The sequence below is a fragment of the Sorghum bicolor genome, chromosome 4, assembly GCF_000003195.3.
Source record: "Sorghum bicolor cultivar BTx623 chromosome 4, Sorghum_bicolor_NCBIv3, whole genome shotgun sequence".
NCBI classification, from domain to species: Eukaryota; Viridiplantae; Streptophyta; class Magnoliopsida; order Poales; family Poaceae; genus Sorghum; species Sorghum bicolor.
Window position 1 is genome coordinate 11,131,936 of NC_012873.2, and position 14,926 is coordinate 11,146,861.

Consider the following 14,926-nt stretch of genomic DNA (forward strand, 5'->3'; position numbering starts at 1 on the left):
GAGAATAGGGTTTTTCAAAACGGTACAGGCCGGAGCGACGCAAACTGCCATGGAAAAAAAGAACAAACTAAGGCCTTGTTCAGTTCAAAAAAGTATAGTTTTTTGCTACTATAGTACTTTCGTTTTTATTTGACAAACATTGTCCAATCACGGAGTAACTAGGCTCAAAAGATTCATCTCACAAATTACAGGTAAACTATGTAATTAGTTCTTATTTTCGTCTATATTTAATACTCCACGCATACGACCAAAAATTCGATGTGACAAGGAATCTTAAAAATTTTTGCGAACTAAACAAGGCCTTAGGCTAGTCTCAATGCATGTTTCATGAGAGTGTCATGCACATTAAATAGAGTGCCACATAAGCAAAATTGCTAACTTGGCAGGGTCATTAAATGAATGAGTTTCATCCGATGAGAGAGAAGTTTCATCCCTATGAAACTCTTGTGGCTCGGTTACCTAGTTTATAGTTTTGGTAACTGTGCTATAAAACTATGCATTGAGACTGACCTTAACAAAACGCCTAACAGCTGCATGACTATTGACTAGCACGCGTACGGTTTAGAGACCATGGTCAGTCAGAACATGAGCAAAGCCGTCAACTACTAGTCTACTAGTCTAGTACACAGCGGGAGAAGGAGAAAGAAGGCCGATCGATCCTGACAAGAGTGACAGTCCTGATGAAAGGAACAAGCGACGTCGAGCGCTTAACCATCAGCCCATCACCCATCGCTCACGAAATTTCCCGGCTAGCTAGCTCATCAAACGGTCTTACCTGCTGACATGGGCGTAGCATCAGGCTGACATGGCACTACTCACTCGAAGCTGCCAAATTCAGAGAAGGAAATTATAATTCCTGCAAGAGAACAAGTAGCGGAAAAGACATGAGATGGTGCCAATGGGAGCAGCATCTACAATGGAACCAAAACCTGACGAAACCATGTAAACGCACCAGCCAGCAAGGATTGGAGAGAATCCTAAACTATTTGCGAGAGCCAGCAGTTTGTTAACCTGGACAGGGATGAGCAGAAACAAATTGGGATGCATGTGTGCTGCGCTGTCGTGTTTAGAAATCTCTGCAACTTGGACTCCAAAAGTTGCAAGTATTATTGCAACAAGCGCACAAGAGCACCACCCTGCTACATTACAATGAGGAAGATATGGTGATATCAAACACTCCTGGGCTCCACGCTTGCAACCAAACAAGGCATTATTTTTCTTTCATTTCTTTTTTGCAGATAATATATAAATGATGCAAACAATGACGTTGCGAATGCGTACACTGACCCTGCGTTGCTTCTGATCCCTTCCGACCCATCTGTAACCGTAAGCCCTGTGTGGATCGGACAACAAGAACAGCAGTTGGTGCATCGCAGTCACGACGATGTCAGAGCAAAAATGCAGGATTTCATTGCGTTATTAGCCGTTAGCCAAAGGGAGAGGAGGGTTCCTGTCAATCACTACCGAATCTGTCTCAGAGTGAGGCACCTATCATCTGCAAATTAGTTTGTGTTTTGGTTTCCGGGACAAGAAAGGAAGAAAACGGCCAGAGATGACAAGTGCATCATAGTACTGCAGATAGTGACACTACTACAGAATGAGGCATTGGTCGATGCCCAAAATGGCCAAAAACCTCGGTCTTTTTGCGGTCCGGGGTTAAAGACCCCTTTAGCACCGGCCAGAGCCACGGGCCGAGGCAAACCCTTTAGCACCGGTTTTTGCCCTGAACCGGTGCTAAAGGTCCGGTTTATAGGCCGGCTCCCTCCTCCCCTCTGCCCATTTGAAACCGAGAGCACCATTGTTGTTCTTGGAGCTTCTTCTTGCTTGTTCTTCATTTGTTCTTCATCTCCAACGCCCATCGTTGATCTTCTTCGACTCCGTCATCGTCTCTTCGTGCTTGGAGGTGACTAACTTCAGCCTTTCTTGTCTTTTTCATGTTGTTTTTGGCTTGTGATGTTCCGATCATTTTTTAGCTCAAATCCACTTTGTTATTTTGAATCATTCACATGAATTAGTATCCATATATATATATATCATATTTCATGGTTGACCTAGTTTTAATGTATTTTGCAAGAATGAATTATAGTATATTTTTATGATCATAGAAAGTAGGATAGTTCAAATTAATTGGTTTGTTAATATCACTTGATTTATTTTTATTACTACATATAATGTCCATTGTATCATACATGTTTACTAGTAAATGTGGAATTTATAATTGTTAAAAAATTGAGTATGGATAGTAGAGGGCAACCGTGACCGGGTCTTCAGTCTCTCAACGGGTTCAAAAGCGATACCGTCCGGAACTCCCTCTCATTACTTGTGGCAAGTGTGGGCAGAAGATTTTGATGGAGTACAAAGTGTCGAAAGAGGGAGTAAACAAGGGTCGTATATTCTACAAGTGTCCAGATCGTAATGTGAGTTATTTCCAGACATTTGCTTATATATGTGCATATTTTTTTAAATAATATTAATTAAACTTTTGATTCTCTCTTTTAATTTCAGTGGGACGGTACCGGCGGATGTACAGGTTGGTACTGGGAGGAAGAATACATTGAACACATTAAGAAATCTTTTGCACAGGTGGTTGAGGCTGAAGGTGGTGAGGCAGTGAGCCGACGAAAGGAGTTCAATGATGTTGATCAAGCGAATGATCTATCTATTATAGTTGGGATCGGACGCGAACTAATTATGTTGCTTAAGTGCATTTTAGTTTTGTTTTTTTTAATGCTAGTTGCGATTGTATTTGTTGTAGCCAAGCTTTCCTAAATTAATCAACTATGTATCTTAGACATGTTGTGCAATAAGATGAGAAACTATATGTGTGCATGGTTTTCATAATATATATGTTATTTTTAATGCAGATGGTAACACGTAATTGGATGTATAATGCCGATCGGCGCTCTGAAGAGTTCATTAATGGCGTGCACTATTTCTTAAGTGTGGCCGAGTCAAATAAGAGGGACGGTTTCATGTGTTGTCCATATGCCGTGTGCAAGAATTTGACGGAATATTCTAACTCAAGAACTCTTCATTCACACTTATTAAAGTCTGGTTTCGTACCAAACTATATTTGTTGGACCAAACATTGAGAAAGCGGGATTATAATGGATGAAGGTGAAGAAGAAGAAGAAGAAGAAGAATTGGACCATGCCAATATTATTGCTCAGTACGGTGGCTTCAATGATGTTGCAATGGGGGGAGATAATGAAGAAGAGGTGGCGGCAGAAGATAATCGGGGCGATGATGCTTTTGGTGATGCCATCCGTGATGCACAAAGAGAATGTGAAAGTGATAAAGAGAAAGCCAAGTTCGAGCGCATGCTAGAGGACCACAGGAAATCGCTATTCCCACCGCTGAAGAGGGGCAAAAAAAGCTGGGTACCACACTAGAATTGCTGCAATGGAAGGCAAAGAATGGTACATCTGACAAGGCATTTGGACGGTTATTGAAGATCATAAAAAAGATGCTTTCGAAAGGCAACGAATTGCCCACCACTACGTATGAAGCAAAACAGGTTGTCTGCCCTTTGGGATTAGAAATCCAGAAGATACACGCATGTCCTGAACCGGGACTAAAGGGTGGGCCTTTAGTCCCGGAAGGGCAGCACCGGCTCGGGAACCGAGGCAACAGGCCCTTTCCGACCGGTGCTAATGTCCGATCATGCTGCAGTGTGAATTCATACATAGATTTACAAGAATGATCGAGAAATCACAACTAACCACCTCTAAAAAAAACAAGCAACACGGTTAACATGTTCCTGTCAACACTCAACATCTGACCACTTTTTTTTTTTTGAGCCATCGGTATAGATCCCAGCCTTATAACAGAGCGACACTCAATACTACTCCCCACTGTCTGAATCGGGAAAGGCACGAGCAGAATGGCTCGAGTAAGCTGACTTCCAAGTATGACCTAACTTTCCTGTTTAATTTCCCACAACACAGAGTGATAGTGTTGAGAGAACAGCATATATCTATCGTTCTTTTTCTTCTCTGTCATTGATGATACCGTACCAGACGTTCATTGTTCATTTTTAGTCTGAACATTGATCGCCGGCGGCCATTCACCTGTTCTCAAGTCTCGCTCGAGTCCTAAAACTTACCATATTGTTTGAATTACATTGCGGTAATAACAACCAGACACAGATTAGAACAATTAAACGATTTAACATTTCCAATGTATTATCCGCTGACTGGAGCCCTTCTATGACAACTACAGCAATCTAACTGTAAAGAAAGTCCAGTATATATGTACAAAGTTAGATTAGATTCAGCTCAGCCGGAGCAACAATTCACACAGCGCACGCGAAGGCTTGGACACGAAATCGACATGGTGCTGCCGGCTTCGTGCCCGCCTTGCGTAGGAGTGTGCCATACTCAGCGTGGCATGCAATGCAAAGACTTTTTTTGACACTGCCACGAACAGTACAGCAACTCAGGCTGACCACTAACTAAAAATGCAGTGATGCAGCTACTGAAATTACAAAGATGCAAATGCAGTGCGCGGGACATGTTTCTTCAACATTTCACCCTATAATCCAGCTGCACTTGCACTGCTTCCGGTTCTTTTTTTTTACACACCTACATAAACTCTACCCCTATGAGTACCACCGAAGGACTGAGTTGGCAGATCACAAAGTCATGATAGGTGCCTCGCTGTCGATGGAGACGTCATACCTATCCACACTTCCATTGCCCTGTGCCTTTCCCCGTGGGCGTTGCAGCAGATCGACAAGTTGAGGAGGGCCTTCGTCTGGGCGGGGGATGTTAGTGTGGCTGGGGGCTGCTGCAGGGTCGCTTGGAAGATCGTGTGCCGCCCAAAGGAGCTCGGAGGATTGGGCATCTCTGATTTGCGGACAACTGGAATAGCTCTTAGGGTGTGTTGGCTTTGGCGCGACAGGCGCAGGGGGTTGCTACTTCCGCCTGCCGAGCCGTCGGTACTCGCTCTTTTTCATGCGGCGACTCTGGCCAGGGTAGGCAATGGAGAATCGGTACTCTTCTGGACGGACAGATGGATACGGGGGAACTGTATCCAATTCCTGGCACCGTTGGTCTTTGCGGCGGTGAGGCCAAGGAAGAGAAGAGCAACGGTGGCCGAGGCGTTGCCGGCTAATGCATGGCTCAGCCACTTGTCTGGGGCCGCCTCGCTTCGGATGATGGTGGAGGTAGCGGCCCTTTGCGATCTGCTTGATCAGGGGGTTCTCTCGGCGGAGCCGGACACGTTCTCTTGGTCTCTCGACGAGAGTGGTGAGTATTCAGCTGCCTCGGCTTATGGGGCCATGTTCTTTGGCTCTGTGGCGTTGCCTGGGGCGAAGCTGGTTTGGAAGACCGCGGCGCCGCCGAGAGTGCGCTACTTCTTTTGGCTAACGCTACATGGAAGATGTTGGACTGGGCATCGGAGGTTCAGGCACGGGCTGCAGGACTCCGATGTCTGCATCGTTTGTGATCAACACTCGGAGACTATGGATCACATTCTGGCGAACTGTCCTTTCAGTCGAGAGGTCTGGCATCGGTGTTTAGACAGGCTGCACCTCGCGCACCCGCTTCAGCTGCCGCTTGGACGCGCCCTGGATTGGTGGACGACTTCCAGGAAGCTCGTGCCGAGAGCTCTGCGCAAGGGTTTCGACTCCTTCGTTCTTCTCGTCGGTTGGTCTCTGTGGAAGGAGCGGAACGCGCGCACGTTTCAGGGAGAGACATCCGCGGCTCCAGTTCTGTTTACCAAGATTTGGGACGAAGCCTCCTTCTGGGCGACGTCCGGCTTTAGAGGTTTAAGCGCCCTGCTTGCAGCTGCTGGCTGAGGCTTCCGTGGTTGCTGTGTTTGCTTCGGTTGGTCCTCGGCTTGCCTGCCGAGTTTTTCTTTTGGAAACTTGTGCTGTCTCAAACTCTTTCTGCTTAATGAAATACACGCTAAGCGTGATCTAAAAAAAATCTACCGCTGATAAATCTTTCTCGACAAAAAGTTCGACGAACTTGACACATGTCTGGAGCTCGGACAAGATACCAGCCAATTGCCATTCAGTACAGACATGTTCAATGCAGTTTCTATAATTATTTTGTTGAACTAAAACATATCATATTATATGTTAACTATGTATATCTCCTCACGTCGAGGCCAACAAAATCAGATTTTATATTTTATAAATTTTCTATAATTTACTATGATTTTTTAAAGATTCAGCCAAATAAATAATAAAAGAAGAGTCCAGCAAAAATAATATTATCTATTTTATATTTTTTTTTGTGTTTTATTATAATTTTTTAAAGATTCAGTCAAAATAATTAAAAAAGAAAATGACAAAACCACCATCGCTATAGTAAAATTATCATTCACTGTAGGAAAATCATCTTCGAAACTGCTCTCATAAAATAAAATATATGGTTTAAAAATTAAGTGGAGTAGTTTGCTCGGCTTTGGAATTGAAGAAGGCAAAATGGACTTTCGTGAGAGTTGGAGCAACTTTTTCCTTTCACATTCGTTCAAAAAAGACCTTTTCCTTTCGCAGGTGCTTTGCGCTTCTAGCTTGGGCCGCATGGCTTATATGGGCCGGCAAAGGCGTTGCGTGCGTTCAGCGCTCGTTTGTTGCCTGCCGTCGGATGGCCAACGCATGGCATCGACGTCAGGATGTCAGTCTGACGTACATTTCTCTCTCTGCCTTTCTTCCGGCGGCGACGGCTACGCCAGGTGCCAAGGTCGTCGGGCCCTTCGCCGGCGACGAGCAGCCACCAGGTATGCCCATACCTTCTCTTCCCTTCCTTCTTTGCGAAACCGAGCACCCAGTGACCCAGACCCTAATGTTTGTCTTCGGATTTGTGTATACATGTATTCTGCCTACCACCTTCGTTATTTAGGTATCGGCTATACACCTGTACACCCATGGCATATACTGGCTCTGCTCTCATCTGTACTTCCACGTCGTGAATAGGGATTTTCTTTTTGTTTTTTTACACGGATGATAGGCCAAAGAAAACCGAATTGTTCATGAGTGTCGATCCGAAATTTGTTAATAATTAATCTCGTATTTATTTAAGAGCAGTCGATATTCAGATGACTAATTTGTATTGTGGTTGGCCTAATCTCGACCTTAGTTTTACCGACGAATTATGATGATACAGTGTGTTCCTTGCCCAAGTAATGGACTATGCTGTATTTTTGCCTAGTATATGGGTCTTAGTTTCCTTTTAAATGAATTCTAAGGTCAGATCTCAACTTTCGTATCTGTTATGCATTATTGCATTTGCATTGCCCTGGTTTATACTCGATTGGTGTGGGTAGGCGGCATTTGCACAAACGCCTGGTGAAATCACAATACTTAGGTATGGTTGGTGACGAGTGGGATGAGCATAGACCAGCGGTGTAGGGAATGTCATTTCGGCAAGGCTGGCCAGGCTTGGGACCTGTGTCCTGCAGACTAGGGCATCATGGACATATCGGTGATGCGGCAACTGGGTTGTATTGGAATTGGGTGGTTATTTCCTTCATTTTGGATTTCCCTGTGGCACTGCAATGTGCAATTTTCATTTTAGTGAACGACAGTTTCAAGCATTGTCTCATGTGTGTGCAACATCAGATCTATTGCTTTGTGGCAAACAATTTGTTAGAGAAAATTCCCTATTTAGGATCGAAAGATGACATGGTTCCTTATTTAGCACCAGAAGATAAAATATTCTCAATATAGCACTGAACTTTTGGTTCCCTATACAGCACTGCTGTTTTATACTTATATTTGGCCTCTAACATCTTCAATTATAAGTGGGAAAAACATTTTACCCTTGTTTCATGCACAGCCACATCAATTTGTTTTTTTTTTTGAGCTAAATATACAGCAAGGGAGGCCCCCACTGTGAATTTTATAAAACCAAAGGGAGAAACAACACTGTACAAAGGCGACACAGCATGGGAAGGAGGGGCAACACAATAAGCAGGCCCTGGGGAGGCAGAGGAACTAGGCTAGAGGGACTATACAGGAAAGGAATTCTAGACGCTTTACAACATTGAACCTATGAGCTTGAAGCCTAGCTTCTTCACAGAAGGAGTTCTTCCAAGAGATAAAAGAAGGCCGACCCCTATCAAAGGTGAAATTGTTTCTCTGCTTCCAAATTTGCCATGCCGCAATGGTGAAGAACTCCATGATAAAGGTAGGCCGACCCCTATCAGTTTGTTAACAATGATATTTTATTGTACAGATTTTTTTGACAGTTCCATTTTCTTACATTGAACATTTTTTTGACAGTACAATTTTTTTGGACCATGAATATTTTTCGGTAGTACAATTTCTTTTGCACAGATTATTTATGAGAGTACAATTTTGTGGACAGTACCAAACACACAATTTTGTGTATATGTGGACTTGATGTATGTTTGGTACTGTAAAAAATGATCATTATTCACCAATGTTTTCAAGACGGCTGGTCGTGTCTGGACACTGGGGGACCGTCCAGGTCGTCCAGGACGATTAATCGACCCTGGACGAGTCCCCTGGACGTCCTGGTCGTCCCCTACACATATGGGGACTGATATATACCACATATATTATGTAGCTATATACAATACACATTATACCAAATATATATACATGTTCTAGGCTCTAGAGTCTAGATAGGTCAGCTGGCCACTTACCTGGATGCTGCAGAGCCCTTTCTTGTCTTGCTGGCTGCTGCTGCCAAACTGAAATTATAGAAAAATAAAGCTGCAGAGCCCTTTCCTCCCTTGCACAGCTGCATGCTTGCAGCAGCAGCTGCAAGGAAGAGAGGGAGGGCAGCTGGAAGGGAGGAAGGGAGGGAGGAGAAGCTGAGAGACGGAAGGGAGGAGAGGAGAGGAGGAGCAGCTGGGAGACAGAAGGGAGGAGAGGAGAGGAGAGGAGGGCAGCAATGGAGGTGGCTGCTGCTGCTGGACGGGAGGAGAGGAGAGGAATGAATGTGTTGTGCTGAAATGAGTGAGGGGTAGACAACATAAACCCTAATGGGCTTGGGCCAAAATATAAGGCAGCTAGCTAGGCCCGAACTCTGAGATGCAGCCCATCTACTGACTGGACCATCTCCTGACTGGACGCCAGACAACCTGGACGGACGATTAATTGCGATTGGACGACGACTAATCGGACGACCAGTTTCCTGGTCGTTCTGACCAAGTCGGAGGCCCTGGTCGAGTACCTCCAACCGTCCAGGACGATTAGTCGCGATTAATCGCGATTAATCGGACGTCTTGAAAACACTGTTATTCACAAAATTATATTGCCATAACATAAATAATCTGTGGAAAAAAATTTGTACTGCCAAAAAATATTCATGGTCCAAAAAAGTTATACCGTAAAAAGATGTTCAATATAAGAAAATAGTACTGTCACAAAATCTGTACAATAAAATATCACTGTTAACATGTTAATGGTGCTACATGTGAAACAGGGGTAAAGTGGTCGCGCAGTTGGCAGTGTTAGAGCATCTCAACCAAATCTCTCCCCGCTAACCAGTTATAGGACATCTTTCAAAAGTAAATTTAGGATATAAGAGACCTATGGTCTAGTAGATTGCCAAAACCTCATCCTGATTTAGGAGAGGGAGGGGTCTCCCCTTTCTTTAGGAGAGATGGTGATGGATTTAGGAGATCTCCTAAACAATATAGGGATAGGAGATGTGATAGGAGATCTGCTGCAGCTGTTATAGGAGAGAGTATAAGAGATCTGGTGGAGATGCTCTTAGAGGCCACATTTAACGGCAGTGCTGTATACGGAACAAAAAATGGGAAAAATTTATCTTTCAGTGCTAAATAAGGAACCGTGTCATATTCCGATGCTAAATAGGGAACTTTTCTCTAATTGCCTATTGCCACTTGGGTTCTAGGGTGATTTATGGGAAATTTGTGTAAGGGTGTAACTTGATATATTGATTGCTTTGTCATAATTTGCAAATTCTAAGATTATTTTATGATTTTTCATGTTATTGAAACGTTAGTTATGCTGAACTAACTGTTTAACACTTTCAAAGTTCCACCTAGCTTGTTGATGTCATTGGAGGATTCATGTTGAACTATTACCATGATTGTGATATTTTTAGTTCTGATTCTGTTTTGGCCAGTTGATCCTGTGGTGCAGTGAGGGAAGCTATTGGTTGGTGCTCGCAGGCCCTGCTAACTTATGTCAAGTCCTGTTTGTTTAGCAGTTCCTCTATGTTAATCATACATACAACACCTGCCCTTGAGAGTGGTCCAAGTGGGAGGGAGACAAATGTTCCATTTTACGTACTTATGTTTTTGTGTGAGAAAAGGTCATATTACAATATTAGATAAGCCTCCGACCAGTGTTTATTTGTGTCATTTTTCTCTCTTAGTCTGTCTAATATGTTGTTAATGAACTCGATTTTCCCCTTATTTGTGCACTAAGCAACTAAAGAGTCATGCTCTTGTGTTCGAGAAAGAAAAAGTCATGTAAGATTCTGTCAGTTCATTCTTATTTTTGTCCATCATTCATGTAATCTACTCATTACTCTAGGACAAAGTTGCATCTGAAGTGGATACTTAGAGATGATGAATGAGTCTTTTCTTGATAGGATGGCTTCCCAACTTCGGTCAACCTGCAAGTAAGGATACATGTACTGTCTTTAAGCATTCCAGCTCATTATTCATTTGAATTCTTTTCTGGAGAATATGCAGCTCATACAGGTTTACATTTATCTATTAATCATACTGCTGTTATGCCAATTAATTTCAGTTTAACAGACTATTATGGAGTGTACAAGAATGTATAACTAACAGTTGATCTTTCTAGTTAATAATTTTCTTAGCTATATTTTAAATTCTTAGAGAGAAATTTGAACATGCTCTATTTGATGATGGTTATTATTTTCCAATTAGATCAGAAAATATATTTTTATCCGTTTTTGTTGGTTGCTCATGTTGGGTTTCTATTCTAGCCTACCCCAGAGACTGGAAATCTTTGTTGCTGTTGTTATATATAAGAATGTAAGATAGATTCTGAACTCATTCTTAGCCTAAATTTGCTCTTGGCTCATGTGTTAGAATGTAATATAACAGCCCATTGGGCGTGTATGGCCTATGGCCCATGTACATTGTAACCCTAGCCTATTAGGCTATATAATGAAGGTCACCCCCCCTAATTAGGGTGTGCGGTGTTTCTCTACATCATGTCACATTTCAGTACTGACAAGTGTGGTTGCCACCTGTCTTTTCACTAAGGTTTAGAAAGGATGATTTCATGCCGCCTATCATTGATATCACGCTTTTCAATTAGTCATTTCACTACTGTGCTCTATTTTTAATGTGAACTAGTCATGGCAGAAAGTACTGTTGGCTGATTTGTTGTGAGAGAAAAACACCGCTGAATGGCTGACAGGTTCGGCTGATAAGCTCAAGCAAACAGGAAGCATACCTTGTGTTGATCTGCACCATTTAGAATTTAAAATATACCATTGAGTATGTAAAACCAGTTTCCCAGCACCTGAAGTCATGGTAGATGTGGACCTAAATTTATTGGTTAACCTTAACTTTGGCTTGTAGTTGTTGTTGGGAAGTCTTTCTAGACTTTGTTTGATGTTTACCTGCTCATTAGGATGCTATATCTTGTTGAGCTTATTCATATCTTTCTATATGTTGTTGCTTCCACGTTACTCTTGTTTTAAGGGGAGATGCTGTCAAAATTGTTGATGTTTGCTCTAGTTCTATCCTTGTGGTGGCATCTTAGGTAGGGAGGTTTTGGGGTGTTACAATAATTTTTCCTGTAGATACTTGTTCTTGGAACTAAACTCATTATTCCCCTTTTATTTAATCATGTAACACCACGTCTTAATGCTATCTTGATCTTGAAAATTACAGGTACTACACTGGATATCCCAAGGACCTAGGGTCATCAAGAATTATACCATTCACATCTGAGCGTCAGTTTGTGCAGCTATTGCATGAAGGCAGGCCTGTAGTTGTTGCCTTTACTATTAAGTATACTAATAACTCTGCTGTATTTTTTTCAGAAACACTAACTCAAATAGCAAATCCTCATGAGCAGCTCTCACTTCAATCCTGAACATTGCATTTTGTTAGGTGCTCTTACACACAGCATCTTGACAAACTACTGGAAGAGGCTGCTGCTACATTTTATCCGCATGTCAAGTTTGTCCGAGTAAGCTACTCTTCATTTTACATTTACAAGAAAAATTCCTCTTAGTCTTGTCAGATCACTTCTAATTGATGAACTATTTGGATAAGTCTGTGAAGTTATGGTGCTTCATTAACTACTTGTTGCCTAAATTAAAACTATACATGTTATAGCCTATTATGCCTAAAGTGCAACTTTTTGTTGGTGATTAAACTGCTATTTATCTGATGATAAAGCTATGAACTTTGTTCCGGGTTGGCTCATTTTAATTTTACCATGTAAATTGATCTGTTGTTACCTCTATCCTTAATCAATGATTTCTATTGTTGTATTCAGCTTCACTTGATCAAATTCAGTGTTGTCTATGTTTCCATATTTGTCTTTATCTTCCTTTGTCTACTTCCTGTTTCACTTAAACAGGCAAGTTGATTTGGGTGGTGTGTGTGTGTGGAGGGGGGGGGGGGGGGGGGTTCTTTTTGGTTAGGCTTGCACTCGCCTCCAGCAAGGAACCATTGAACATCTTTTTGTCTGCCATCAGGTTGAGTGCCCGAAGTATCCAGGGTTTTGCCTCACCAGGCAAAGGAACGAATATCCATTTGTTGAAGTATTTTACAGCCCAGAACAGGTTATCATTGTTTACTTCGTATTTGTTTGGATCTTTCATGCAATTTTAATTCATTCTGGTTACTATTTCGCTGCTTTTTTTTAAAAAAAATGTGCCAACTGGGATAACAGATAGCAGCATAGTGGATCAAGGCGTGATTTTGTTGTGAGCTCGTTGCCTGCTAAGTTAATATCATTGTATTGTGATCATTTTTCCTTCTTGATATTTTATATCCTTTATAATTTCCTTAGTACTCATGGCTAGATGATAATAAGTGAAACAAGATTGGTAAATGACAAACTTCTGCTTGCCGAACAACTCACAGGGACTAGCTACTAGCCTGCATGCACATTTAGTGTTACTAGTTTACAGGGGCACTTTTGACTAAAAGCGAGAAAAAAAAATGCTAGGAAAAATGTGCGCTCCCTCTAATCTTGCACAGCAATTAAAAAATTACACGCCCACTAAATTAAAATGGAGGAGCACTTGTTCTGCTGCCTACAAGGCTAAAATGTGTTTTCATTCTTTCATCCTCAGGCGAGTTGCTATTGATTGGTTGTGAGCTGCAGATATTTTTCTTTCACCATGAACATGTTTTCATTTATTGTCTTGTCTTGACTTTTTCTATACTTTAGGCTTCAAGCCAAGGAAAGAGCGTGGATCCTAACATCACAAAGTATTCTGTAAAAGTGCTACCTGTAAGTTGGTGCCTGTCCACCATTCAGTAGCTGAATTCATTTTTCTGTTGTTGAGCTGACGATGTATTGTATCTCCTGCAGTTCAACTATGATCAGAGCGTGTATGGATTTCGAGAATATTTCAGGAAGCATGGTTTCAAGTATTCTGAAACAAACTAGATCTGTCATTAAAAATCTGCCTTAAGAGTAATCCTAGGGTCTTGAGTAGCATGGAGGCCAGTTGTTTGGAATTGAAATGCAGTGAGGCTCCACTGGTGTAGGTGGTGTCTTCACTCTTAACTAGTTTATTCAAGGACCTGTTTGGTTGCTATGGCTACGCAGGCAAGTTCCTGGTGCTGTGTAGAATCTCAGTGGTCCGATTTCTTTTTGGTTTGGATCCTGGAAAAAAGATGCCTGGCCTAGGCAGCAATTCCAGGCCCAGGACAGTAACCAAACAGGCCAGTGCTTTGGGGTGCTGATTAATGCCTGGGCAGGCCATAAACCAAACAGGCCTCATGTCATGTAGTAATAGTGTAAAAAAACACTCAGCTAGGAGTGAGTTTCTTTTCTTTTTTCCTCAAAAAAAAAAAGGAGCGAGTTTCTTTTTCTTTTTCCAGCGTTAGAGCATCTTCAACAGTTATGCAATTGGACTTTGCATTCTTGAAATTTACCAAAAACCTTAAAAATTGTTCTCCAACAGTTTTGCATTTGACTTATGTATTTTGCCAAACTTGGCATTTTTGCATAGGCACAATGGCTTGACAATTTTGATATCCCGAGAATCTTGGACTCCTTGTCGTGCCCGTACTCCCCACGTCACGGTAGTTTTCCGCGAGACGACTCCTCCGTGCGAGAGAATTGGCGGCGACGGGCGAAGAAATTGCGCGCGAAAAAGAAAGCGCCCGCGCGATGCGCGAGAGAATTTCCCGCAAAGATGAAAGATTTCCGGACAAAAATAGTTGGGTCCACTATATTGGGAAATACTAAGTCAAAAATGCCAAACACTTGGAGATGAACTTATTTTTCTTTTGGCAAAACGTTTAGGGACTTGACAAATTCTAACAAATGGTAATTTTCAATTGCATAACTGTTGGAGATGCTCTGATTTGTGATTTTATCGGATTGGGCAACTGTATCGTCGGTGCTGTCAGTTTCTTTTTCTTTTTCCAGCGTTAGTGATTTGTGATGTTATGAATTATTTTTGTTAATAAAACAATGAGGAGACTAGTTGCCATATATATATGGATACGATTGGGATTTCTACCTAGAAGTACTATATGTAGCCAAATATCATAAGTGTATTCTAGAAAATAGTCTATATATTCTGACCATGAAAAGCCGGAGGAGCCAAGAGTTAGAGCAACTCCAAGACTATGCTTTTTCCTAATTGTTAGGAATAGAGATTTTGATAGGAAAATACACTCCAAGAACATTTTTAATTGGTTATTATCTAAATATAGTTAGCAAAATATAGAAAGTGACAATGACTCTATAATACACATAATCTCCTATCTCCTATCTCCTACAACTAATAAAAAGAAA

The 14,926-nt window shown here is 42.0% G+C and overlaps 1 protein-coding gene across 6 annotated transcripts; it reads left to right on the plus strand.

Moving 5' to 3' along the window:
* LOC8078342 lies at nt 6,574-13,993 on the plus strand. Of its 6 annotated transcripts, none has more exons than XM_021459094.1 (8): nt 6,602-6,729; nt 7,827-8,138; nt 10,487-10,574; nt 11,827-11,946; nt 12,049-12,127; nt 12,642-12,728; nt 13,343-13,405; nt 13,487-13,993. In XM_021459094.1, exons 3-8 carry the CDS (start codon nt 10,519-10,521, stop codon nt 13,562-13,564), a joined length of 483 nt encoding a protein of 160 aa, XP_021314769.1. In that variant the 5' UTR covers nt 6,602-6,729; nt 7,827-8,138; nt 10,487-10,518; the 3' UTR covers nt 13,565-13,993. The 6 variants fall into 6 exon arrangements, with proteins under 6 accessions (XP_002451884.1, XP_021314772.1, XP_021314769.1 ...); XM_021459095.1 differs by having other exon boundaries at nt 7,827-8,075; XM_021459096.1 differs by lacking the exon at nt 7,827-8,138 and adding an exon at nt 10,074-10,105 and having other exon boundaries at nt 6,608-6,729.

Coding starts and splice junctions, on each gene's coding strand:
- LOC8078342 (XM_002451839.2), top strand. CDS start 10,519: ATGATGAATGAGTCTTTTCTTGATAGGATGGCTTCCCAACTTCGGTCA. Junction 12,128..12,641: donor CGCATGTCAAGTTTGTCCGA/GTAAGCTACTCT, acceptor GTCTGCCATCAG/GTTGAGTGCCCGAAGTATCC. Junction 12,729..13,342: donor TATTTTACAGCCCAGAACAG/GTTATCATTGTT, acceptor TCTATACTTTAG/GCTTCAAGCCAAGGAAAGAG.